General features: G+C 38.4%; 3 protein-coding genes across 3 annotated transcripts; 1 reads left to right on the plus strand and 2 right to left on the minus strand.

Moving 5' to 3' along the window:
- The first annotated feature begins 2,701 nt into the window (after positions 1-2,701).
- On the plus strand, positions 2,702-5,989 carry LOC107619361 (mitochondrial arginine transporter BAC2). Its single transcript, XM_016321628.3, has 2 exons — positions 2,702-3,509; positions 5,181-5,989. The coding sequence occupies exons 1-2, from the start codon at positions 3,261-3,263 to the stop codon at positions 5,859-5,861; spliced, it is 930 nt and encodes a 309-aa protein (XP_016177114.1). The 5' UTR covers positions 2,702-3,260; the 3' UTR covers positions 5,862-5,989.
- Positions 5,990-6,834: 845 nt separating this feature from the next.
- LOC148543546 (uncharacterized) lies at positions 6,835-10,412 on the minus strand. The gene is made up of 5 exons (XM_088498566.1): positions 9,714-10,412; positions 9,108-9,648; positions 8,206-8,321; positions 7,468-7,938; positions 6,835-7,368 (listed from the first exon to the last, which is right to left on the minus strand). Exons 1-5 carry the CDS (start codon positions 10,410-10,412, stop codon positions 6,835-6,837), a joined length of 2,361 nt encoding a protein of 786 aa, XP_088354692.1.
- A 631-nt stretch (positions 10,413-11,043) lies between these two features.
- Positions 11,044-13,242, minus strand: PDX1.2 (pyridoxine biosynthesis 1.2). Its single transcript, XM_016321167.3, has 2 exons — positions 12,413-13,242; positions 11,044-11,719 (listed from the first exon to the last, which is right to left on the minus strand). The coding sequence occupies exons 1-2, from the start codon at positions 12,814-12,816 to the stop codon at positions 11,218-11,220; spliced, it is 906 nt and encodes a 301-aa protein (XP_016176653.1). The 5' UTR covers positions 12,817-13,242; the 3' UTR covers positions 11,044-11,217.
- Between the last annotated feature and the right edge of the window lie 14,350 nt (positions 13,243-27,592).

Raw genomic sequence — 27,592 nt, forward strand, 5'->3', positions numbered from 1 at the left:
AGGACTTGTTTAAGAAAAGATCTTTTGTCGAGTTATCTTTTTTTAAAATATCTTATGGAAAAGTAAAAGTAATTTTATGTTTGGATATCTCATGCAAAAACATCTTTTTATCTATCAATTATGTTTGGATATAACAATATAAAAGTACTTTTTGTTTATTTATTACCTGAAAAACATCTTTTTTTTTAAGGAAAAAAGATCTTTCAAAAAAAAGATATTTTTCTGATTTTTCTAGTGCTTTTATTTTTACTACTCGAAATTTGTCAAACACACCAAAAAATAAAAAAAGATCTTTTTTCATTGAAAAAAGATCTTTTTTTTATCAAAATAATGGTGCCCAAACAGGCACGAAGTCTCTTAAATTATTTTATATAATTTTAAATAAAATAACAGTAATATGTCACCTTTTCTTTGAAATATACATAATTATATTTACTTTTAACATCATTTATTTTTAGAATAAAGTAACAAATAAATTTCTAAAAATTTACACATCAGATATATTAGTTGTTTGAAAAAAATATTAATAAAGTCTTTCAAAATAACAGATGTAGACACATTATTTTAAATTAGTCCCTATAATTAAGACAAAAAATTTTAATTTAAACTAACTTATTCACGTTTATTTTTTTAGAGGACTTTATTGATATTTTTTTTAGAAATTAATCTATCTAAAATATAAATTTTTAAATTTTTTTTGTTACATTTATTCCTTATTTAATAATAATAATAATGTTTTTAAAAACAAAAACAAAAAGAAAAAAGCAAAAGGAGGGTTTGATGAGATTCATGAGAAAAAGAATGAACGAGGACTTATATGAGATATTGAGATGTGAGTAGATAAGTAAATAGCATAACAAAACCAGATAGGCATATCAAATAAATCCAAGTGGATTTCACTTTCCAAAAGATACTCTTATTTTTCCCATTCTAATAATATGACATAATGGACCCCACACATTATATTGATTGAGTAATCACTAATCAAGTCTCCCATCTCTTTCCCTAAAAAACATGATTGAAATAAAGTTTGGAACAATAGGATTATGTCACCATGAAATAAAGAATATTCTAATACTATATGGTGTTGGTAATACAATTCAATTTGAACACTACGAACTATCATAATGCCTCCAAATTCCAATCTAGGAAATTTCAATGTTTGGAAATCATAATCAAAATCACATGCACCCAACACTTCAAGGAGCCACAAGTATATATGTTATTATAAATTTAAAAAAAAAAAAAACAGAGAAATTGATTTTAACCACACCAATTTTTTAGTTGTTTAAGGTTTTGAAATGTTGTTTCCTATAACATACAGTCTTTGTGCTTATCACTTTTCCATCCAATTTTCTACATCTCTTATCAACTTTTAGTTGCATTCTTCTCTTTTCAAAGTGAATTCAATAATGTCAGCCTAGTGTATTAACTTTTGTTTATAATATCATTTGGAGATAAGATTAATCTAAATAATTAAAGCATTAAGGATTTGATGATAAAAAACAATTATTCTCATTTTTATGTGAAAGTATCAATTGAAACCATGTATTATAGTTCAAACACACTACTCACAATTAAAACAAAATAGTTAGATAGAATATATATTTTGAGGCCAAATGTTAGCAAATAATTAAATAAGAACCACAAAACAGAATCAAATATTATCTCTAAAAGTGATATATTTGTATATATTCATGCATGTTATTTATATATTTCTAATAAAATAATTAACTACCTAAATATCAAAGTTGTCATAACATATAATCAAATTTATCATTATAAAATAATCAAACTTGTTCATAACATATATATATATATATAATTAAAAAATATTGATGATGATGATCAATATGTAGCACTAACATGTACAACAAAGTGTAATTTCAACCCCAACACAAAGAACATTGCTATATGAACATTTTAATTTGATCATATTTGATATCAAACAAGATTTTTAATTCTTAATTTGTTTTTCAAACTTGTTGAGTTTAAGCTTTCAACAAAAAATTAGAAGAAAAAAAAAAAGAAAAATGCAAAGTGAATATCCAAAGCTAGTGTGCAAAATGCTTTTTCCATGACACAAAATGATAACAAATTTCTGCAAACAACTTGGGCAACTCAGGGCCCAGGAACTCTCACCAGCTCATAAGTTGTCTAGAAATTTGTTAACAAAATTATCCAATAAAAGAGTATTAAGGAGCGAACAAATTTTATAATTTGTAATTATTAATTAATTATTATTAGTATTTTTAATGGTATAAAATTATATCCAATAATATAAAATTATTTACTTTTTTTTAATAGTTAAATACTAGCCAAATTTTAATAAAAATATTAACCCAAAATTTTTTCATATAAAATATATTATCACCCAACTAAAGAGATGTAAGAAAAGAAGAGAGATTAGAGAATATGAAAAAAAAAAATTTATCTAGTTTTCATAAAATTAACGTGCAATAATCTCTTACTACCTTGTATGGACCGAACACTAATGCAAAATTCAATTGGGTGCCTCATAAAGTTATCAAAAAGTTGGTGAACATTAGAATGCAATAAAAGCAAAATTAACCGTGATCCATGACAACAACATGCCACGTGTAATTCATGTATTGGTACACATGGGAGGCACGTGTTGGTTCTCCTCATGAAACATAAAGCATTGGCCTTTTCTTTGCACTTCAAATATAGCAAACAAAATACTAACCGGTGGCTTTTGTCCTTTTCTTTTTTGGCCCATAATTTACAACAGCGGCATCAAAGTGAGGTTGTGAATTGTCCCAGACTCCCAGCTCTCTTTTCTACCCTACCTTCTTTCAACCAAAGGAAAAGGAAGTAATAAAAACAAGAAGAAAACGAAGGAAAACATACAAAGGTCTGAGAAAAATCAGGAGTTGTTTTCAGTTTTGGATATTTTTTGCTTCCTGGGTTTGTCACAAACAAGAAAAAGATTCAAGCTTTGAACGAAAGAGAGCATTTTAGCAAGCTGAATAGCCGGTTCAATTTTCCGACATTTTTGTAAAGCATAGGCACAACCAAGAGAAAAGAAAGCTCAATAAGCAAAAAACCTTCGAAAGTGATAGCTTTTAGTGCAATTTGATCCGTGAAGGAAACATCAACAACCTGATAGATACAAATATATAGTTTTTCCTTTCTGGGGTGTGTTTGTTTCTTCTGAAATCTGATACATTAGTGTCTGATCTTATTCTCATTCTCATGTTTTGGGGAATGAGAGAAGAAGGAAGAGAAGAAAGAAGATAATGGATTTCTGGCCAGAGTTTCTTGCATCAAGTTGGGGAAAAGAGTTTGTAGCTGGAGGGTTTGGAGGGATTGCTGGAATTGTATCTGGTTATCCATTAGATACAATAAGGATAAGGCAACAAAGCTCAAACATTTTTGGTGGTTCATCATCATCAGCATTCAGTGTTCTTAGAAATGCTATTGCTAAGGAAGGACCAGCTTCTCTCTACCGTGGCATGGGTGCACCTTTGGCCTCTGTTACATTTCAGGTACCATTCATCATTCTTGATTGCCATCTTTATAAATATCAAATTCACCTTCTTTTAAATAATGAGAGAGGAATTCTCTATTTTTATATATTAAGATATGATTGGGAGTTGAGATGTTTTATATTTTCTCCTTTAAATTCATATGTTTTATAATATGCAGATTCTCAAGTTCATCATATCAATACATGGGTTGCATGTATATATGAAAAATTATGTCACACAAAATCTCCATTGCATAATTCTGAATCTTCTCTTGTTCTTGTTCTGATAGATACAACATGGAAGAAGCATATAACTAATAGGTCTAGGTCACATGGGATATAATATTCTTTTGTGCAATAGTCTTTTTTATTATTTCCATTTGGAAAATAGTCATTGATGTGAGTGCCCAATTCCCTTTGGAAAGTCACTTTTCTCACGCCTTTATTTTTTATAATCTTTGTGTATAATGATAGCAATAGAATATAGAATCATATGAATCCTCTTTTCTTTTGAATTGATCAAGAGCCATTAGGATAAGGACTCAGTGACTCACAAACACCTTTTTCTCCAATTCAAGCAATATTCAATGAACATGGTTAGGTTAAGATCACTACTTCACGGCATTAGGTTGGAAAATGAACACGGGTTACAACTTAGACACACCACATGCCACCTCAATAGTAACGATTGTAGTACGATGAAGTCACATTTAAATTTATATTTGCTTACTCTTATGTATCATTTAACTATGAGACAATTTAGTCATTCATAGATTGAACAGTGGTTTTGATCCGTTCGGACCCCATAATTGAGACATTAGCATGAACCTAGAATGTGACTACCATTAAAGGTTCATTTGCCATGTTGTCAAATTAATGAGATGCTTCAAGAAAGTTCTTGTTCATCCACCCAACGTTTTCCACGAGGGCCAGTTTTGCTTTGTTTAGTGTCATTTTTGGCTATGGTGGGGAACAAGCACAGAGGCATAGAGCCAACATCTGAAGTTGGTAGGTGTCATGGGGCCATAGTCATGTGTCATGCAAGGTTTATTGGTATTTGATTCTAGATGGGATTTTGGCTGTTACAAAATTATCTTTTACAATCTAGACATTGAAATCATTATTTGAACTGTATAAAAATAACTTTGACGTTAGGCTTTTTTCTTCTTTTTATTTTATTGTGACTTTAACTTCATTACAATGATGCACATGTCAAATAGTAGGAGTTTGCAATGTGCTACAAACACAAGTTTATCACAATTTTTAAGCACACACACATCAGAAATGGATCTACTCACTTGCTGCATTTGAATTCACAGTAATAGATAGATATTTTCTGTCTTCATTTTTAATGAAGTATAGAGAATAAATTTTCTCTCTCTAGAATAGAGAATTTTGTTTATATCCTTGTCATCACAACCACATAAATTTTTTCTATTGTCTTTGTATTTCTGTCTCAAAGATAATATATGCAAATGCAGTACATAGAATTTTTTTCGATGTAAATACCCCTACCTAACAATTACTTTGATGTCGATGACCAGATCCACCCCATTTATATGTTAGACATAAGTATGTCATGTCATTGTTTATTTTATTATCTCTTTACAAGATTTCCAAATCACAACATCTAATGCAACTTCAAGTACAATTGTCATATGCTCAAAATTCTTGTGTTTGTTGGTGACAGAATGCTGCAGTTTTCCAAACTTATGCAGTTCTCTCAAGAGTTTTTGACAAATCTGTTTCTCCCAAAGACCCTCCTTCCTATAAGGGTGTAGCATTAGGAGGAGTTGGCACTGGTGCTCTCCAGAGCATAATTCTTTCCCCAGTAGAGCTGATTAAGATTCGTCTTCAACTGCGCCGCGGTGCAAACCACTTGACAGAACCCCAAAAGGGTCCTGTTATGGTTGCCAAGAACATATGGAGAAAGGAAGGACTCAGAGGAATCTACAGAGGACTAGGCATCACTGTGATAAGAGATGCACCTGCCCATGGTATCTATTTCTGGACATATGAATACGTAAGAGAACAGCTTCACCCGGGATGTAGAAGAAGTGGCCAAGAAAGCTTGACAACTATGTTAACAGCAGGTGGGTTAGCTGGGGTAACAAGCTGGATTTCTTGCTACCCTTTTGATGTTGTGAAAACGAGGTTACAGGCACAAACACCAGATTCTTTAAAATACAATGGCATTGTTGATTGCCTTAGAAAGAGTATTAAGGAAGAAGGGCATGCTGTTCTATGGCGTGGACTAGGAACTGCAGTTGCTAGAGCTTTTGTGGTGAATGGTGCTGTGTTTGCAGCATATGAGATAACACTAAGGTTATTGTTTAGTAATGGAAATATTCAAATGCAGGAAACTATATAAGACAATGAATTGAATTCACTCCCTCCCCTTGTTTTCGTGGGAGACATTAGAATGATATAATCATTAGAATAACAGATGTAATATAAAACAATTGAAATGCAGGTTTGATATTGAAAAGCATTACCACATTTAGTTTCCACAGTAATTGATATTTGATCATCATTGCTTGAGGATATGTGCCAAATATCTTCTCCTCTTGTTCTTCATCTAAAGTCTAAAACACACATACGAAGTAATAATAGGGCATTCTGAAACTTGAAATACACGAATGGAGTGAGACAAAGATTGTGTTTTGGATGAATTCTTTGAGAGAATCATCTCTCAGCGTCAATATATATATATATATATATATATATAAGTACAGAATCAGATCTCTTAATACTAGGAGATACAACAGAATCAGATATCTAAAGACGGAAACTATATCAAAATAGAATAACTTATATAAAGCCTGTATCTCTAATATGATATTCAACACTCCCCCTTAAGCTGGAGCATATAAATCATATGCACCAAGCTTGTTACATATGTATTGTATCCGAGGACTCCGGAGAGCTTTGGTGAAAATATCTGCAAGTTGATCATTGGAGTTGACAAAGGCTGTTACTATTTCCCCACTTTGCAACTTCTCCCTTATGAAATGGCAATCAATTTCTATGTGCTTGGTCCGTTCATGAAACACAGGGTTGGAAGCAATATGTAAGGCAGCTTGATTATCGCACACCAGTTCCATCTTACTCGGCTCACAAAACTTAAGTTCCTTAACTAATTGCTTCAACCATATAAGTTCACATGTGGCAAGTGCCATAGCTCTATATTCAGCTTCCGCACTAGATCTTGCTACAACATTTTGCTTCTTACTCTTCCAAGATATCATGTTTCCACCAATAAAAACACAATAACCAGATGTAGAACGTCTATCAGATGGAGATCCTGCCCAATCTGCATCAATATACCCAACAATCTAGTTATGTCATTTATCTTCATACAACAAACCTTTTCCTGGAGCACCTTTGATATATCTAAGGACTCTAACAGCTGCGTCCCAATGACTATCGCATGGGGAGTCAAGAAACTGACTTAGGATACTTGTGGCAAATGAAATATCTGGCCGAGTGACTGTCAAATAATTCAATTGGCCAATTAATCTGCGATATCTACCAGGATCTGCAAGAGGTTCTCCTTGATCTGGACTAAGTTTTGTGTTGGGATCCATTGGTGTATTTACAGGTCTAGAATCCAACATTCCAGTTTCTTCAAGAATATCCAGAGCATATTTTCTCTGTGAGATACAGATCCCAGCATTAGATTGTGCCACTTCAATTCCTAGAAAATATTTTAACTTCCCTATATCCTTAGTCTGAAAGTGATCAAACAAGTGTTGTTTTAACTGAGTGATTCCCTCATGATCATCTCCAGTAATGACAATATCATCCACATAAACAACCAAATATATGGAGATCATGGAGGAAGAATGACGGGAGAAAACTGAATGATCTGCTTCACTCTGAATCATGCTAAATTTAGAAATAACAGCACTAAAGCGATCAAACCAAGCTCGAGGGGATTGTTTCAAGCCATATAAAGATCAGCGTAAATGACATACTAAGCCGGAAGACTCCCCCTGAGCAACAAACCCGGGAGGTTGCTCCATGTATACTTCCTCCTCGAGATCACCATGTAAGAAAGCATTTTTAATATCAAGTTGATGAAGAGGCCAATGGCGAATGGCAGCCATAGAAAGAAAAAGACGAACAGAGGCCATCTTCGCAACAGGAGAGAAGGTATCACCATATTCCAAACCAAAGATTTGAGTGTAGCCCTTAGCCACAAGGCGAGCTTTTAATCGATCAATGGTTCCGTCTGAGCCGACCTTAATAGTATAGATCCAACGACAACCCACAGTAGATTTGTCCGGTAGCAATAGAACAAGATCCCAAGTACCAGTAGAATGTAAGGCAGACATCTCCTCAATCATAGCTTGGCGCCACCCTGGATGTGAAAGAGCTTCTGCTGTTGTTTTGGGTATAGAAACAGAAGACAAAGAGGATGTAAAAGCATAGTGCGAAGATGGTAACTAAAAAAATTATAAATAGGATTAGGATTACGGGTGGAACGAGTATACCTTGTCTGAGAGCAATAGGAGGACTACTGCTAACTCCCGAAGAAGGATCTAAGGACGGTTCAACCACGGGTTTAGGAGATGAGTTATCTTGGACTGCAGGCCGTGGACGGCGATGATAAACCTGGAGAGGCTTTGTGGGAATAGGAGGCCTATCTAAGTAAGGAACAGGAAGCACCTCCGTAATGGAAGGTGAAGTGATGTCGGGTGCAGAGAAATGACATTGGCAGACACGAAGAAACGATCAAGAGCTGGAGAATAACAATGATAACCCTTTTGAAATCGAGTGTACCCTAAGAAAACACATTTGATAGAGCGAGCAGTTAACTTGTCTTTGCCTGGGGTAAGATCATGGATGAAACAAGTACAACCAAAGACTCGTAGTGGAAGAGAAAAAATGTGCTCATGAGGAAATAAAATGGAATGAGGAACTTGATTTTGCAAAACAGAAGAAGGCATAAGATTAATTAAATAACATGCAGTCAAAACAGCCTCACCCCAAAACTTAAGGGGAACATGAGTATGGAGAAGAAGAGTGCGAGCAATTTCAATCAAGTGACGATGTTTATGCTCAGCCACACCATTCTGTTGAGGGGTATGAGGACAAGACGGCTGATGTAGAATGCCTTGGGAGGACAAGTAAGACAAAAAGGGTGCTGAAAAATACTCACGAGCATTGTCACTTCGTAAAATTTTAATTGAAGTTTTGAATTGGTTTTGAATTTCAGAACAGAAAGACTTGAAATGTACAAATAATTTAGATCTGTCCTTCATTAAATATAACCAAGTGCAACGAGAAAAGTCATCAATAAAGGTGACAAAATAATGAAAACCAGAATGAGAAGTAACCCGAATAGGTCCCCATACATCACAATGAATAACAGAAAAGGGAGACGCAGCTCGTGTATTGACACGACTTGAAAAAGAACTACGAACATGTTTACCTAAATGACAAGTTTGACACTCTAAGGTAGTAAGACGAGATAAACTCGGGACCATAGCTTGTAACTTCGAGAGGCTGGGATGTCCCAGGCGACAATGGACCACGTCCGGAGACGCAACAGCAGCAACAGAAGACACAGTAGTAGTGGGTAAGGCAAGCCGATACAGTCATTGAGACTCACATCCTGTACCAATCGTCTGTCCCGTCCCTGGATCCTGTACAATGACGGAGTCAGCAAAAAAGACAACAGAACAATTGAGAAAACGAGTAAGTTGGCTAATAGAAATCAAATTGAAAGGACAATTGGGCATGTAAAGAACAGATTTCAAAGGTAATGTAGGAAGAGGAGTAGCTTGACCTATTCCCTTAGCACCAATTTTAGAACCATTAGCCAAAGTGATAGAAGAAAGAAATGCAGGGTGTTCAAGTTTAGAGAGGATAGAAGAAATACCAGAAATGTGATCAGAAGCACCTGAGTCAAGGACCCATGGTCCAAGAGAAGAGGAATGAGAGATACAAGCAACAAAATTACCAGAGTGGGCCACCGAAGCAACGGGAGTAGATACCTGCTTTGAAGCTTGGTACTTGAGAAACTCATCATAATCATTGCCAGAGACAAATGTCCCTTGTGATTGTGCGGCGGAGTGAACATCAGATGGCTCATTAGTTTGGACAACATTAGCTACCTTGGTAGGACGACCATGGAGAGCATAACATTTATCCTGAGTATGACCAATCCTATGGCAATAGGTACAACTAAGTCGAGTACGATTACCACGATTATTACCACGACCTCTACGGCCGCCGCGAGTGGGCACTTGAAAGGACACTTGAGAAGAAGATTAGGATGCCAATGCAAGAGTCGTGCAAATACGTCTTGAAAGGAAGGAACGGGGGAGGTGCCCAATATTTGTTGCCGAAGAGATTCAAGTTCAGCTAGCAACCCAAGTAACGTAAGTACCAAAAACAGCTTTCCCTGTTGAGCATGATGGTCATCAGCATTAGACACATAGGGAAAGAGAGTCGAAAACTCTTCCTTGACAGCTTCCATAGCCCCAACATAAGATTCCATATCAGTTCCTTGAAGCTGTAAACTACACAGCTTCTTAGCAACATGGTAAAATCTTGCAATATCATTAGTGTATAAAGCTTTAGCACGATCCCACACCTTTTTACAAGTTTTGTAAGCCCGAAACATAGTCAACTTTGGTGGATCAATGGTCTGCCACATAAGGTTACATAGCTGGGCATCAATCTTCTTCCAAGTGGTTTTGTCAGCGGCGCGAACATCATCAACAAATTTAGTAAGGTGGTCTTCATAGCCTTGGCCCATAAACCAAAGTTCCACAGAATCAGCCCAAGAAAGGTAATTTTTGGCACCCATCAATTTTTCAAAAGTCATTATAGCAGTTCCAGAAACGACAGATGTTAGAACAGCCGGTTTGCCACCATTGGAGTTGGTGTCGGGGGTTACCTCAGAAGACATGATGGCAGACACTCAGAAACAGCCGGAAAAACAGTTTCTGACGAAGAGACACAGCTGATAGTGTCAGCTGGTGGGAAAAGGGAACACGGCTGAGAGATTGCAGCCGGAAAAGAAGAAAAACAAATAGAAACTAGAGCCGGGTCGGAACCCGCTCTGATACCAGCTTGAAATACACGAATAGAGAGACAAGGATTGTGTTTTGGATGAATTCCTTGAGAGAATCATCTCTCAACGTCAATATATATATATACATAGGTATAGAATCAGATCCCTTAATACTAGGAAATACAACAGAATTAGATATCTAAAGACGGAAACTATATCAAAACAGAATAACTTATATAAAGCCTATATCTCTAATCTGATATTCAACACTGAAGAACAATACATAATAGTGCATTCAGAAGAACAATACATGAGCAAAGATCGTATGTGTTGAGAACTTGAGATAATGAAACAAAATGGACGAATTAACTTGGGATAATGGAATAAAATGGACGAATTCCACACAGAAAGGATCAATACTGAAATAGTTCTAATTTATCTCGGCAACTCAAATTCAAGGCAACTAGAATAAGATCAAATGATTAAGATCAAGAACAACAGAGGCACCAAAACAAAAAGCAGCACATTTCATGTACGATGACAAAATAGACCTAAATGATTATATATGATATACGCTTAACTGCTGTTACATAGTTCTCATCATTGATACAAATTTATATCTATAGTTCTATACCAGAAAAAAGTGAACGATACATTTCAATACACGGATTCAATCATTAGGCACCATCAATCAAATGGCTCAATCCTCAATCCTGTCTCCATTAAGATTAAGATCAGCCATAGCCCGAGTCAAGCCACAGCTAGTCTCAACCAACACATGAAGATCATTGTAGTGCCTAACAGCCTGAACTATCCCCCGAACTCTCTTGTAAGGATCCTCAAATTGGAAAATCTCAGACCCTACAAACACCCCATCACAACCCAGCTGCATCATCAATGCTGCATCTGCAGGGGTCACAATCCCTCCAGCTGCGAAATGCACCACTGGAAGCCTACCCATCTGCTTTGTCTGCGCCACAAGGTCGTAAGGTGCCTCAATCTTCTTCGAGAATGCAAAAACCTCGTCGTCATCCATGTTAGTAAGAATCCTTATGTCCCCCATCACAGACCTCACGTTCTTCACAACCTCTGCAACATTCCCAGAACCTGTCAAATCCCCTTGAGTCCTCACCATTGCTGCGCCCTCCCTCACCCTCCTCAATGCTTCTCCCAGGTTCCGTGCACCGCAAATAAAAGGGCACCTAACATTACATTTGGATAAAACTTCCAGTTAGTTATGCCAGTTACATCATAAGTATATAGAATGGTTTTTATTTCTATTAAGGAAGCGAACTTAATTATGCGCAAAACTCATTAAGCTTAATAATGATACGTTGATCCCAACTTCAATGCTAACTCAGTAACCTAAATGTCTTTCTTAGTAACAAATGAGATCAAAAGAGTGCATAACATACTCAGCACAACATCTGCTTAAAAATTGAACTAAAAACTAGTTTTCATGCTCTAGAATAATTCAAGATTTGAGAAGCTCAATTAGTTAGCTGATTAGCTACAGTTAAAACAACTTGAGTTTTCTGAGACATAACTCAGCAGAGCAACCTATTCAATCAACAATTTCAAATTCTTTAATTCCGCTAAGAACACCTAACAATTAACAACTATAATAAGTTATAACTGCTAGTTAGTTATGCCACCTGCCACAAGTAGATAAAATATATTAGTTAGTTCATCTTTTCGGTTAGCTGAGGGTGGAACTGAGCTAAATAGAATCAAACTTGAATTCAGTGAGAAATGAGACTAATTCTCAAACTCTCGAGTATAATTAAGGTTTTCTAGATCTAAATAAATCATGCATAATGTAATAACCTAGCTCAAATCTGTTATGAACAAACTTAGTTATAATTTGGTAACTAAATTCAGTTAATTTGTCTCACCTGAAATTGTGCTTGTTGATGTGGTTTTGCTCATCGGCGACGGCGAGAGCTTCGCTCTCGTCAACGTAATCAACGCCAATGGCTTCAAGGATCTGAGCCTCGACGAAATGGCCGACGCGAGCACGAGCGAGGACGGGGATCGAGACGGCGCGCTTGATATCCTTGACGAGCGAAGGATCCGTCATGCGGAGAATGCCACCGGCACCTCGCGACGGCGACTCGGACACAACGACGGCGCATGCGCCAGCTCGTTCGGCGATCTTGGCTTGTTCGACGGTGGAGACATGGAGAATGGCTCCGCCGCGAAGAGTCTGGGCGACTCCAACCTTGAAGGAGTACGGGTTGTGCTTCGGATCAGTGATGACGGTGGTGTTGTAGAGAGTTACGGTGCCATCTTCGGCCATTGCAGGGAACGTGTTTGTGAAAATGCGGAAATGAATTGAATTGTGTTAAGGAGTTGTTTGGTTCCGTTGGGAAGCGAGAAGGAATGTTGTCGGTTGATTTATTGGAAGTTGAGAGAGAGTTTTGTGGTAGGTTCGAGAAAATTCGAAGGAGGGAGGGAATGAGTGAGTGAGTCGGTGGTGAGTCAGAAGCGAGTCACGAGATGTATAGAAGGTTCGATTTTGGGTCCAGAAAAGAATATTTACTTTGCACACACTATACAACTGAGTCTAAAATGGCTGGTTTACTAGCTAAGTGGGAAAGAAGACTTTGGAGTTAGTTGGGTTAGGAGGAAACACGGCATTAATGACCTTCTTAATTTTTGTTTAGATGTTGAGAGATTGAGATAATCTTTTAGGTAATCATGGTTGATTATTAATGAAGGTGTGATGACTGATGAGCCTATCACTTTGCCTTCTTCCTTGTCTTTTAAAGGATAAAAAACATTACTTATATAAAATATTTAGTTAAAACAAGAAGTTGTTAGATAATTTAATATATTTGAATAAATTATTTAACACAATATATATAAATATTTTAACTATCATCATTCATAATAAATAGTAATTTTTTAATAAAAAAGTGTATTTTTTTAAAAATAATTTAATAAATTGATCTCTAATCTTATTTAACATTACATAGATTATTATTTAATAAAATAAAAAGACAACATGATTCCTAATATTTATAAAAATCCAAATTGGTTGTAAATTTTGCAAAAAATATGTAATTGAGATATTGTAACATAAAGTATAAAAATTAATTTAATTAGTACAAAAATAATTAAAAAATCAATTTATAACATCATTTTTTCTAATTTTACTTTACCTGCCAAATTTATAAAGAATAGAAACATCTAAGTAAAACAAGGCCTAAAATTGCAAATATATAAAAATATGGTGAACTCAAAAGATTATATATATTCATGATCTGACATGTACAGAATGAAAACTTCATTCTCGATTCTACGAGAATTTTTATGAAAGTCTTATGGTATTTGTTACGATGGGTAACCGGAGATTAATGGGCTGGTCGGTATTGGTTGGCCCAAACGTATGAAAGAGGAGGCCTGCAAGTGGGTTGACGATCCACGGGCTCCATCCGACTTGTTCGTGAGAAGTGAGGAGGGTGGTACCTGCAAAGACACTCCGATGTCAAAGTCAGCAAAGGGAGCAAAACAGGTCTAGAGAGTATTGGGACCTAGAGATACCTGAGGGGTGTCAGGATACTTATAGTGGTGAACCAATAACCACCGTTGAAGTAGTGCCGCTTTTCTAGGATGTTAACCGTCCCTTTATCTTAGGGAGGTTAAGATAGGGTTTGCAGAAGTGGTTAGAGAGATTCTAGGGGCAGTTACTTATTCGAATGAATGCTTATCTACCAGCTAACCCTCGTTCCCGACTTCTTTAGAACAAGTCGTGGCGAATGCCGACTTTGTAGGTTGAAGGTCGGTGCCGGGTGAGGCTTAATCCTTTGGATTAGGCCTTTCATTTGGACCTGGGCCCTTACTATTGGGCCAGGGTATGAACAGTGCCCCTACTTGAGCCCAATTTCTTTTCAAGTTTTGGGTTCGAGTATTTTGCTCGGGATCGTAGCCGACTTGTTGGAGGACCGATGTGATGGTCTGAAACCGACGTGACTTTTCGTGACCTTTTGGTTCTGACAGTTACGTCGCGTCCGTTAGGGATATGCGTAGGGATTGATGGTCTTGGTAACGGTGCATTCTTATTAATGACTGCCCTGCTTTTACCCTTGTGCCCCTAGCATGTTTATAAATACTTTCCCTCTCTTTCGTTGTTTCGTTTCTGCGATTTTTCAAATTTCTTCTTCCCCTGTTCGTGCTGCATTCTTGTATTCGAAGGCTTTTACTTCCTTTAATCCTCGTTTTTCAGATAAAGGTTAGCTTTTTCTCCTTCTGTGATATGCTTTCTATTTGCATGCCTTTATTTTGTAGATAGATAGGTTGGTTTGTAGACTTCTGTTTGGTTTCGCATTCTTCCTTTAGAGACCGTGTTTTTTGATTTTCCTTTTTCTTTTTCCCTTGTAGGTTTTTTCTCACCCTTTTAGGAAAAGAAATGGCTTCCGTAGATATTCTTTCCCAGTGGGTTGATGTCACAGTTTTAGGAGAGGAACCTTCGGTCGATACCGAGTTTATCACCCACCTTCGTACTCGCCACAGAATTTGTACTTCTGAGGAGGATGAGCCGAAGTATGAGTTGGTAGTCCCCGGTCCAGAAGACCGGATTTGCTTCGGGAGGGCCAACGGAGCGGCCCCTCATTTTTTCTTTATGTACGAGTGCATGGTCACCCGTTTGGGTGTTTTTCTTCCACTCTCAGATTTTGAGATGTCTGTGCTGCGTCACTGTCGAGTTGCTCCCACTCAGCTTCACCCCAACTCTTGGGGTTTTTTGAAAATTTACCAATTCATTAGCCAGGCCTTGGAGTTCCCGACTTCTCTGAGGATTTTCTTCTATCTCTTCCATATGACCAAGCCCTTCAGTGGGCTGAATAATAAGCAACAGTGGGTGCCTTTCCGAGCCATACAAGGTCGGAGAGTTTTCACCCTTTTTGATGAGTCCTTTCATGACTTCAAAAACTATTTTTTCAAAGTTCAAGCAGTAGAGGGTCACCACCCCTTTTTCTTGGATGAGAGTGCTTCTCCTCGCTTTCCTCTATACTGGTTGGAGGCCTCCCCCTGTGAGAAATATGGTCTGAACGACCTGGACGAAGTGGAGGCGGCCATTGTAGGGTTCTTCCGAGATGTGTGGGGGAGGGCCCCATACTTGGATACTAAAAAATTTCTCCAGGAGTCACCGACTTTTGTCCAGTCACAATTAGGTAGCTTTTTGCTTTTCTCATTTGTTTCCGACTTGCGATTTCTCTTACCGACTTGTCTGACTTTTAGCTACCGATTTGTTTTTGTAGAGATGGCGAAGAAAAACGCTCAAGAATCTTACCAGAGGGTTCAGGAAGCCAAGGCAAGGTCTCGTGCTAGGTCTGGCGGCGCCAGGGCGATTATCTCTCCTCCTCCCCCTCCTCCCCGGAATGTGGGGACTCCTTCCCAGCCCATCGTGATCCCTTCATCAACTCTTTCTCAGCCGCCCCTTTCCTCCCAACTTTCTTCTGAGCCAGAGAAAAAGAAACGCAAGGTGTTGGATTCTGGCTCCTCTTTTGAAGGTGAGGCTAAGGCGGATGCCCCTGCATTCGTCCGGAAACACATCTACCCTCATGTCCATATAGGCATGGATGATGTTTCTGTCCGGAACCACCTTACTGCTCTGGCTGAGGAGAGTACCAGGGCGGCGGGGGTGTGCACAAGGTTTCTTGACATGTTCGAGAAGACTCCTCTCAGTTCTCTGGGTTCAACTTCGAAAGTTGATGAGCTGGAGGAGAGACTTCTCATATATCAGAACACTGAGAAGGGGTTGAAGGAGGAGGTCGCCAAGCTAAAGGAGGAAAGGGATAATCTTCGGGAGAAGGGGAACAAGTTACAAGCTCAGTGTAACATGGAGGAGGGCTTGAGAAAGAAGGCACAGGAGAGTTATCAAAGTTTGTTCGAGGACCTTGTGGTTGTAAGGAAGGATCTATTGAATTCCCGAGCTGCCTACACCGAGTTGGAGGACTCTATCGCTGATGGTGCCGAGGAGGTTTGGAGGATCTTTATGGAGCAGGTCAGGGTCCTTGCCCCCGACCTTGATCTTTCTCCTTTGGATCCTGACAAGGTTGTTATTGATGGCGCCATAGTCTATCCTCCTGCCTCTCCTAAGCCTGTCTCTGATTCCGACTTGAAGACTCGGGGGCAGAGGATAATTGAGTCTCCTCCTCGTTCGAAGGATGCTCCGAGCTCCTCAACACCTCATGGAACCTCCTCTCCTTCTCCTATGGTTGCCTCTCTTCCTGGCCCTGATGGTGCTCCTACTGCTCTTCCCAATTCTGGTGGTGATCCGTCTACTCCTCTGAAAAAATAATTTTATTGGCTATATGGGGGCCCGGCCTGTGGGTCCCCCCTTTTTTAAACTCTTTTATATTTGTTTGGTGGTAGTGGTAACTGGATAATTTCCTTTGGCCTTTTAAGGCCGTAAACAAAATATTTATAATTGCCCCCTTTTTTTTTTTTGGATAAGGGTTTTATTTAACAAAAAATACCCTTTTTGGTATAAGGGTTTTCGGCTACCTTTTTATGTGCATGCTTTTCTGATTTTGATTTTTCGAAGTCCCCTTGATTTTTTCTGAAAACCTTTTCTTTGGCTTGTCTGTCTTTCTGAACCCTTTTGCTTTAAGGATTTCGAGACAGCTTTTAAGCTTTTTCCTAGGTTTTTCAATATCTTTTGCTATTCCTTATACTCAACTTGGTGGTTCATTGAGTTTCTATGACTTAGATTATTCTTGTGATGCGTTTTTACTTCAACTCGGTTTTACCTTCGACTTATGAGTCGGAGCTGTTTCGAGTTTCTTACGATCAACTTTTATAACCTCTTTACACCGACTTGTACCTCGTCGTTTTATCCTGACGACCATCTAGGTCGGTTCATGGGATTTTCACGCTTTGTCGAGCTTAAGTCGGTGCATTTCGTAGAAAGACTTAAAAAGCAAAAAGGAATTTATAAGAGATATTGGAAAAGATCTTTATTTATTGGGGAGGTACCTTTTTGCTACTAAGGGTTTTTGACAGCCTATTTTCCCTTAGCCTCTACTATGATGCCTCGTTAAAAACCCTACTCCAGAAAAAACCCTTTACTTTCGGGAAAAAATCATGAAGTTGGGAAAAGAGTACATCAGGGAGTAGAGTTCGCTTTTAACTGTAGTACCTTTTCATATTACAAGCATGCCACGACCTTGGTAACTCGGTGCCGTTCAGGTCGGTCACCTTATAATAACCTTTTCCTAATACCTCATTGATTTTGTATGGTCCCTTCCAATTGGCGGCGAGTTTTTCTTCTCCCGATTTGTTGACCCCAATGTCGTTTCTGATCAAGACCAAGTCGTTCGGGGCGAAGGTTCTTCGAATGACTTTTTTGTTGTACCTTGTAGTCATCCTTTGCTTCAACGCTGCTTCCCTTATCTGGGCTTCTTCACGGACTTCGGAGAGCAAATCGAGCTCCTCCTTGTGCCCCTGTATGTTCCCGATCTCGTCATGGAGGATCACCCTTGGGCTTTGTTCACTTATTTCTATTGGTATCATGGCTTCTACGCTATAGACTAGTCGGAAGGGCGTTTCTCTAGTGGCGGATTGGGGGGTTGTCCTGTAAGCCCATAGCACTTGTGGGAGCTCTTCCGTCCAGGCTCCCTTTGCTTCTTGTAGTCTTTTCTTCAGTCCTGCCAGTATGACTTTGTTGGCTGCCTCGGCTTGTCCATTGGCTTGTGGATGTTCCACCGAGGTGAACTGGTGTTTGATTTTCATACTGGCTACTAGGTTTCTGAAGGTAGAGTCGGTGAACTGGGTTCCATTATTTGTAGTAATGGAATAAGGTATCCCATACCTTGTGATGATATTTTTGTAGAGGAACCTCCGACTTTTTTGAGCGGTGATGGTGGCCAATGGTTCTGCTTCTATCCACTTTGTGAAGTAATCTATTCCCACGATCAGGTATTTGACTTGTCCTGGCGCCTGGGGAAAAGGACCTAACAAATCCATTCCCCATTTTGCAAAGGGCCATGGAGAAGTGATACTGATGAGCTCCTCCGGGGGAGCCACATGGAAATTTGCATGCATCTGGCATGGTTGACACTTTTTCACGAATTCTGTGGCATCTTTCTATAAGGTCGGCCAGTAGAATCCCGTTCGGATCACTTTCCTGGCTAGTGATCTTGCTCCGAGATGATTTCCGCAGATCCCGCCGTGAACTTCCTCTAATACGTCGGTGGTTCTCGAGGTCGGTACGCACTTTAACAATGGTGTTGATATCCCCCTTCTGTAGAGAGTATTTTTCACCAAGGTGTAGTGTTGTGCTTCCCTCCGGATTTTCTTAGTCTCTTTTTCTTCCCCGGGGAGGATGTCGAATTTCATGTATTCGATCAAGGGGTTCATCCATCCGAGGTTTAATCCGGCTACCTCAAGGATCACTTGCGTTTCCTCTGTCTTTACCACGGAGGGTTCCTGGAGAGTTTCCTGGATCAGGCTTCTGTTATTCCCTCCTGGCTTGGTACTTGCTAACTTGGATAGGGCGTCTGCTCTGCTATTCAGATCCCGAGTTATATGTTTGACCTCGGTTTCTGCAAAGTGCCCAAGGTGTTCCAGAATTTTTTCCAAGTACCTCTTCATATTGGGGTCCTTTGCCTGATACTCTCCACTTACCTGGGAGGTCACCACTTGTGAGTCGCTGTATATCATCATCTTTGTAGCACCGACTTCTTCTGCTAGCTTCAATCCAGCAATCAGGGCCTCATACTCTGCCTGATTATTTGAAGCTGGAAATATAAACTTGAGGGAAACCTCTATTTAGGTTCCTCTTTCATCCACCAATATTATGCCTGCACCGCTTCCTGTTTTGTTTGAGGATCCATCTACATAGAGTTCCCATGTAGTTGGCTTTTCCTCTTGATCTCCTGCGTATTCTGCTAAAAAGTCGGTGAGGCACTGGGCTTTAATTGCCGTCCGAGTTTCATACCTCAAGTCGAACTCGGAGAGTTCTATTGTCCATTGAACCATTCTCCCTGCAACATCCGTCTTTTGGAGGATTTGCTTCATGGGTTGGTTCGTGCGGACTCTTATTGTGTGAGCTTGGAAGTAAGGCCGTAGCCTTCGTGAGGCTACTACTAAGGAGTAGGCAAACTTCTCTAGTTTGTGGTACCTTAGTTCGGGGCCTTGTAGAACTTTGCTGATGAAATACACTAGGTGCTGTCCGACCTCATCTTCTCTTATCAAGGCTGATGCGACAGCCTTGTCTGCTATAGATAAGTATAGGACGAGGTCTTCTCCAGCTACAGGTCGGGTCAAGATTGGAGGTTGACTCAAGAATCTTTTGAATTCCTGGAACGCCTCTTCGCATTCAGGAGTCCACTCGAATTGACATCCCTTTCTCAATAAGGAGAACAGTGGAAGGGATTTTAGTGCTGATCCTGTCAAGAATCTGGAGAGGGCTGCAAGTCGGCCGTTTAGCTGCTGGACCTCTCTTAAGCAAGTCAGGTTTTTCATTTCTAAGATAGCTCTACACTTATCGGGATTTGCTTCGATTCCCCTTTGTGTCAGCATAAACCCTAGAAATTTTCCAGCTTCCACCGCGAAGGTACACTTTACGGGATTTAGTCTCATCCCGTGTGACCTTATGGTGTCAAATACTTGCGAGAGGTCTGCTAAGAGGTCGGCCTCTTTTTCGGTTTTTACCAGCATGTCGTCTACATAAACTTCCATTAGGCTCCCAAGGTGGGGAGCGAACACCTTATTCATCAGCCTCTGATACGTGGCCCCTGCATTTTTCAATCCAAATGGCATGACCACATAGCAGAAGTTAGCTCTGGGCGTGATGAATGATGTCTTTTCCTGGTCTGGCTCATGCATCGGGATTTGGTTATATCCCGAGTAGGCATCCATGAATGACAAGTATTGATACCCCGAGCTAGAGTCTACAAGGGTGTCAATGCTTGGGAGTGGATAAGGGTCCTTAGGACATGCCTTATTTAGGTCGGTGTAGTCGACACACATTCTCCATTTGCCATTTTGCTTTTTGACTAGCACTACATTGGCTAGCCATGTTGAATATTTAACTTCTCTGATGAAGCCGGCTTCTAGGAGTGCTTGCACTTGCTCTTCCACTACTAGAGCTCGTTCTGGGCCGAGCTTACGCCTTTTCTGTTGCACAGGTCGGGACCCTGGGTATACCGAGAGCTTGTGGGACATAAGCTCGGGGTCTATCCCGGGCATGTCGGAGGCTTTCCAGGCAAAGAGGTCGGAATTGTCTCTTAGGAGCTTAATCAACCCTTGCTTTAGGGCTTCCCCTAGGTTGGCTCCTATGTTGGTGTTTTTTCCTTCCTCTTTGCCGACCTGTATTTCCTCAGTTTTTCCTCCCGGCTGTGGTCGCAGCTCTTCTCGGGCCCTTGCGCCGCCGAGCTCTATGGTGTGGACTTCTCTGCTTTTTCCTCTCAGATTCAGGCTTTCATTGTAGCATTTCCTTGCCAATTTCTGATCTCCCCTCACCGTTGCTATTCCCGCTGAGGTTGGGAATTTCATGCAAAGGTGGGGAGTGGATACCACTGCTCCGAGTCGATTAAGGGTAGCTCTGCCGATTAAAGCATTATATGCTGACCCTACGTCGATGACTATGAAGTCTACACTCAGAGTCTTGGATTTTTTCCCTTTTCCAAAAGTGGTGTGGAGGGGCAAAAATCCCAGTGGTTTTATCAGCGTGTCGCCTAGTCCGTACAAGGTGTCGGGGTAGGCTCTTAATTCTTTCTCATCCAACCCTAGTTTGTCAAAAGCGGGCTTGAAAAGGATGTCCGCTTAGCTTCCTTGGTCTACTAGGGTTCTATGGAGATGGGCATTGGCTAGGATCATAGTAATTACCACTAGGTCATCGTGCCCAGGGATTATTCCTTGCCCATCTTCTCTTGTGAATGAAATGGTGGGAAGGTCGGAAGACTCTCCTCCGACCTGGTAGACTCGCTTGAGATGTCTTTTGCGAGAGGATTTGGTGAGTCCCCCTCCCGCAAATCCTCCTGAGATCATATGTATATGTCTCTCCGGGGTCTGCGGTGGTGGGTCTCTTCTATCCATATCGTCTCGCTTTCTCTTCCCATGACCGTCCAACCTTTCTATGAGATATCTGTCGAGCTGACCTTCTCTAGCCAGTTTTTCTATCACATTTTTAAGGTCGTAACAGTCATTTGTCGAGTGACCATATATTTTATGGTACTCACAGTAGTCGCTGTGACTCCCTCCTTTTTTATTTTTAATCGGTCTGGGAGGAGGCAGTCTTTCGGTATTGCAAATCTCTCTGTATACATCCACTATGGAAACTTTTAGAGGAGTATAAGAGTGATATTTTCTTGGTCTATCGAGACCGAGTTCTTCCTTCTTTTTGGGTTCCCTCTCTCTCTCTTTTGTTGAGGGGAGATGCCCAGGTCGCCAACTCGAATCTCTCAGCCTAGCGTTCTCCTCCATGTTGATGTACTTTTCAGCTCTTTCCTGTACATCACTTAAGGAGGTGGGGTGTCTTTTTGATATGGACTGTGAGAAGGGACCTTCTCTAAGCCCATTGACTAACCCCATTATGACTGCCTCGGTGGGCAGGTCTTGGCTTTCTAAACATGCTTTGTTGAACCTTTCCATATAGGTTCGTAAGGATTCTCCGACCTCCTGCTTTATCCCCAGGAGACTTGGCGCATGTTTTACTTTGTCTTTCTGGATAGAGAACCTCATCAAGAACTTCCTTGAGAGGTCTTCAAAACTGGTGACCGACCTTGGGGGGAGGCTGTCGAACCACTTCATCGCCGCTTTCGACAAGGTTGTCGGGAAAGCTTTGCATCGCGTAGCATCAGAAGCATCAGCCAGGTACATCCGACTTTTAAAGTTGCTTAAATAATGCTTCGGATCTGTGGTTCCGTCATAGAGGTCCATATCGGGGCTTTTAAAGTTTCTTGGAACTTTTGCCCTCATTATGTCCTCACTAAAAGGATCTTCCCCTCCTGGGGGCGACTCTTCTCTATCGTCATGGGAGTTCCGACCTTTGAGGGAGGATTCTAACTTTAAGAGTTTCTTCTCTAACTATTTTCGTCGATCCATCTCCTCTTTTAGGTGCTTTTCTATCTTCCTTTGTCGCTCTCATTCCTGTTCTAGCTGTTCCAGGCGACTTTGGTGGACATAGACTAATCCCATAAGTTCAGTTGCGTGGGACTGTCCGTCCTTCTCCGAATTGCGCCCTTCTGAGGAATTCACCTTCGGAGTTTTGACTCCGGAGGTACCCTCTCTGTGTTGATCGTTAGTTCCCTGGTGGAGGGTTATGTCCACGTCATTATTTCCGGTGTCCAGATTCTCTTGTTCGGAATCTGTCTCCACATGACCCTCCTCAGGGGATCTGTCTGCCATCACTGGTTGATCTCTCGGTTCCCCGACAACGGCGCCAATGTTACGATGGGTAACCGGAGATTAATGGGCTGGTCGGTATTGGTTGGCCCAAACGTATGAAAGAGGAGGCCTGCAAGTGAGTTGACGATCCACGGGCTCCGTCCGACTTGTTCGTGAGAAGTGAGGGGGGTGGTACCTGCAAAGACACTCCGATGCCAAAGTCAGCAAAGGGAGCAAAACAGGTCTAGAGAGTATTGGGACCTAGAGATACCTGAGGGGTGTCAGGATACTTATAGTGGTGAACCAATAACCACCGTTGAAGTAGTGCCGCTTTTCTAGGATGTTAACCGTCCCTTTATCTTAGGGAGGTTAAGATAGGGTTTGCAGAAGTGGTTAGAGAGATTCTAGGGGCAGTTACTTATTCGAATGAATGCTTATCTACCAGCTAACCCTCGTTCTCGACTTCTTTAGAACAAGTCGTGGCAAATGCCGACTTCGTAGGTTGAAGGTCGGTGCCAGGTGAGGCTTAATCCTTTGGATTAGGCCTTTCATTTGGACCTGGGCCTTTACTATTGGGCCAGGGTATAAACAGTATTAAAACAGAATTAAAATTCAAATTAAATAAAATTATATAAAATAAAAATTAAATTTTAAATCTTAAATATTAAATTTAGAATTTAAAATTTAAAATTTTGAATAATAAAAATACAAATTGCCTTAGCCCAAAACATTATAAATATATAAAGGAGTTCAATAAGCACAGCCCATTCTTTTCATGTTTTTGTTTTTTCAACGAACTTTTAAACTTTTAGTACACACATGTCCCAAAAAAAACGTACTAGTACACACACACGCATTCAATGGGGTTTAAATGTTTTAATTTTCGATGGGTATAACTGTACAAGTACAAATGTTGAGTAAATGAGCCTATAATTCAATAGCCGTTTCTTTGGTTGATGTTGGATCTTTCGACCATATTATATTTTTGCTACATATTTAAGTTTTATTGTCATTTAAATTCAATTAAATAGGTCTAACACTAGTAAAAACCGTTTTCAATAAAAAAAATATGACACGTATTCGAAATTCTAAACAAAAATTATCTCTTATTTCGCACTCTAATATAAAACATCGTTCACATTTCTTATTCAAAAATGCAACAAAGAAATTTAAAATTTCTCAAAAAATTTTAAATTCGTTGTTCTTCTTTTTCTCTTACTCTTTTGTGTGTATGCGCGCCTGTTTCTTGTATGTGCACGTCCTTGATTCTTGTGTGTATGCGTGTTGTGTTGATAGTGGTGTTAGTAGTAGTAGTGTGATAATGGTGGTGCGACTGTATGTCTTTTTTTCTGTCTGCTTCTTTCTCTTTCTGTCTGCTTCTTACACATAAGTGTTGTGTTTATAGTAGTATTGACTAGAGCTGGTAATGGATAGAATAAAGTAAGGTTTAGACCAGTGACGGATTCAGAAAATTTTGATAGTGGGGGCAAATTTTATATAACATGATAATAATTTTTATAATAAAAATAATATGTGTATATAAAAAATTAAATATTAAATTATTTATTAACTACTATATATCTATGTATAAATACATATATTATTTAACTTATTTTCAAGGTGTATTTTATATTTTAATATATATTTTATACAGATAATTATTTTTTATGTACATATAACATGATTATTGTTATGATTATATTTTGTTATTGTAAAATATGATTAGCCTTCAAAATATCTAATATACAAATTAAAACACTAAAATAGTAATTTAAATAATAATATATAATTTAAAATTCTATTCTTTTAGGTTTTATATTTTTAAAATATTAAGTAATTTTTTTTTAACACTACCATCAAAATTTCTCTCTTTCCATATATATTACTAAACAATTATTTAAAAATTTACTTTCCAATACAATTAGAAGCCGACTCTTATTGATATTCATAGTTAAAAAAGTTCTTTCAATTAATATAGTTGCTACGCAAAAATTAAAGCTAATTTGAAAAGAAGATAAATAATATTCTTTTAAGTTGATTTTTAAAAAAGAATACTAATTTCGTTTAAATATAAGAATTAATCATTCTAACGAATATCTAATATAAAATTTTTAAATTGACGATTAAGTATCAAAAGTTAAGTAAAAAATTATTATGGGGTCAAATTTAATAATCTAATGGGGGCAAATAAATATTATTATCATATACTACTAAAAAAAATTTCAAATTGTAGTGGGGGCACTTGCCCCCACACCACTCTACTTAGATCCGTCCCTGAGTTTAGACTCTACCGGCGGGTTGAAAATTTTCTTAAAACTCTATTCTACCCTACCTGCGAGTTGAAAATCTCTCAACCCTAACCCTACCCGTATTCTAAAGTTCTAAACCCTACTCTACCCGACCCTACCCGCAGAAACAAAAAAAAAATTCAAATAAATATAAAATTCAACCATTCTAATTTTCATACATATTAATAAAATAGAAAATAAAAAACTAAGTTCAAATTAAAATTAAAAACAATAAAATTTTAAATAAATCCAACATAAAATTACAAATAATATGATCATCAACTAGTTTAGTGATTATTTTAAGTTTTTATAAGAAGAAAATTATGAGAATAAGACTCACTTTCTTCACTACATACATAACTTTTACATATATATTATATAATATATTAAAGGTGCGGGTAGAGTAGGGTAGGGTATACTCTAAATCCGTATCATATTCTACCCACAGACAAATTTGCACCCTATTCTACTCTACCCGTAGCGGGTAGGGTAGACAACCCTATTCGAACGGGTTGATCTAGGTTGGGTACCCGTGGGTAGGGTATATATTGCCAACCCTAGACTATTGACAATGGTGGTGATGTTCTAATAATGGGGTGAAGGACGTAATGGGGTGTAGTGGAGAAGAGAAAGATTCAGAGTGTGTGGGAGAGATAAGAGAACTCAGTATAATTAAAAGTCAATTATAATTAGGAACCCATATTTTAGTATCGATTCTAGTTGTGATTTTGGAAGAACTTTCATAGTTTGATTTTAGTTTTGGTTAGGTTTGGGTTCTGATTTTGGAAAAAGGTTGAAGGTAATAGAATAGGAGTAATTCAGGAATTTTAAAACAATTTTAACGGAGTTAACTCTAATTTTAACGATCGATTATTTTTTATAAACGATACTCATCTTTCATTGGTACAATATTAGTATCGTTAAAATTATAGTTAATTCAGTTATTGTACCCATGAAAGATAAAAGATAAGTATCGTTTGACAAAAATAACCAATCACTAAAATTGAAGTTAACTCTGTTAAAATTATTTTAAAATTTTTGAATTACCCCTACTTTACTACCTTCAACTTCTTTCTAAAATCAGAACCCAAACCTAATCCAAAACTAAAATCAAACTATGAAAATTCTTTCAAAATCACAACTAGAATCGATCCTAAAATATGGAACCCTAATTATAATTGGCCTTTAATTATAGCGAGTTCTTTTATATTTTTCACATCTTCTAAATCTCTCTCTTTTTCACCACAGTCCACTGTGTCCTTCACCCCAATGTTAGACTATCACCACCATCGTCGTTAATACTATCATAAACACAATACTCACACACAAAAAGTAGAGAGATAGAAAAAGAAGTAGAGCCACACCACCACTACTAACACCACTATCAACACAACACACATACACACAAGAATCAAGTGCGCGCACACACAAGGAAAACAAGCGCGCACACAGGTAAAAAAGTCAGAAAAAAAGAAAAATAAAAAAGATAAAAAAAAGGAGGGTGTGACAGCAAAGAAGACCTTGCCCACCATGCGTCCACCTCTGGTCTTCTTCCCCGTTACTTGTGCTCTCTGTTTTTGCCACTCGAGCAGTCGACGATGAGAAGGAGCAAATGACGACGAAATGAGATGGAGGCGAAAAAGAGTAGATCTGACGACAACAAGACTTGCGGCAAAAAGGAATGAGGGAATGGTAGATCTTAGTGGGTTTAAAGTGGTAAAAATAAGAGTAAATGTCATTTCCGATCCCTAACCATTTGTCTGATGAACTTTCCACTACCTAAAAAATTTAAAAACCCAAATCGGTTCCTATCTACTTTGATATATGTATGTTCCAGTCCCTGGTTAGGGACTGGAAATGACATTTACTCAAAGTAGATAAGGACTGGAACGTACATTATCAAAATAGATATGGACCGATTTGGATTTTTAGATTTCTTAGGAGGTGAGAAGTCCATAAGACAAATAGTCAAGGATCAGAAAGGACATTTACTCTAAAAATAATAGAAGAAATGTTAGGAATAAGTTTTGAAAATTTAAAAAAAAAAGTTACAGAGACACAGTTCTAATTTTAAAAATTAGTTGACGATACTTATTTTTTATAGATACAAAATAAATTTAATTCTTTTTGTAAATAATTTTGTCAACATCTAAAATTTTCATAATTCAAAATAGTTATTTATTCCTTTTCTTTATTATTTTTACTTCAAAACACATTGATTGTTCTTTAAAAACCTTTGAACGTCTCTTCTATTATGAATTACTGAAAAAGGAAACAAATTTATTACCATTTGACCAATATGAAAGTAGTAGCACTACCAACTAGCAAGCATATATTTTATTCGTTTTTCCTTCAAACATATATAAATTTGATTTTGTTAGGTAGACAATAATTTTTTAAAATAATGTGAATAATACGTTTTAGAATTAATTCAATAAAATAAAAACATAC

The sequence above is a fragment of the Arachis ipaensis genome, chromosome B9 (assembly GCF_059453495.1).
Source record: "Arachis ipaensis isolate K30076 ecotype BB chromosome B9, ASM5945349v1, whole genome shotgun sequence".
Lineage (NCBI taxonomy): Eukaryota > Viridiplantae > Streptophyta > Magnoliopsida > Fabales > Fabaceae > Arachis > Arachis ipaensis.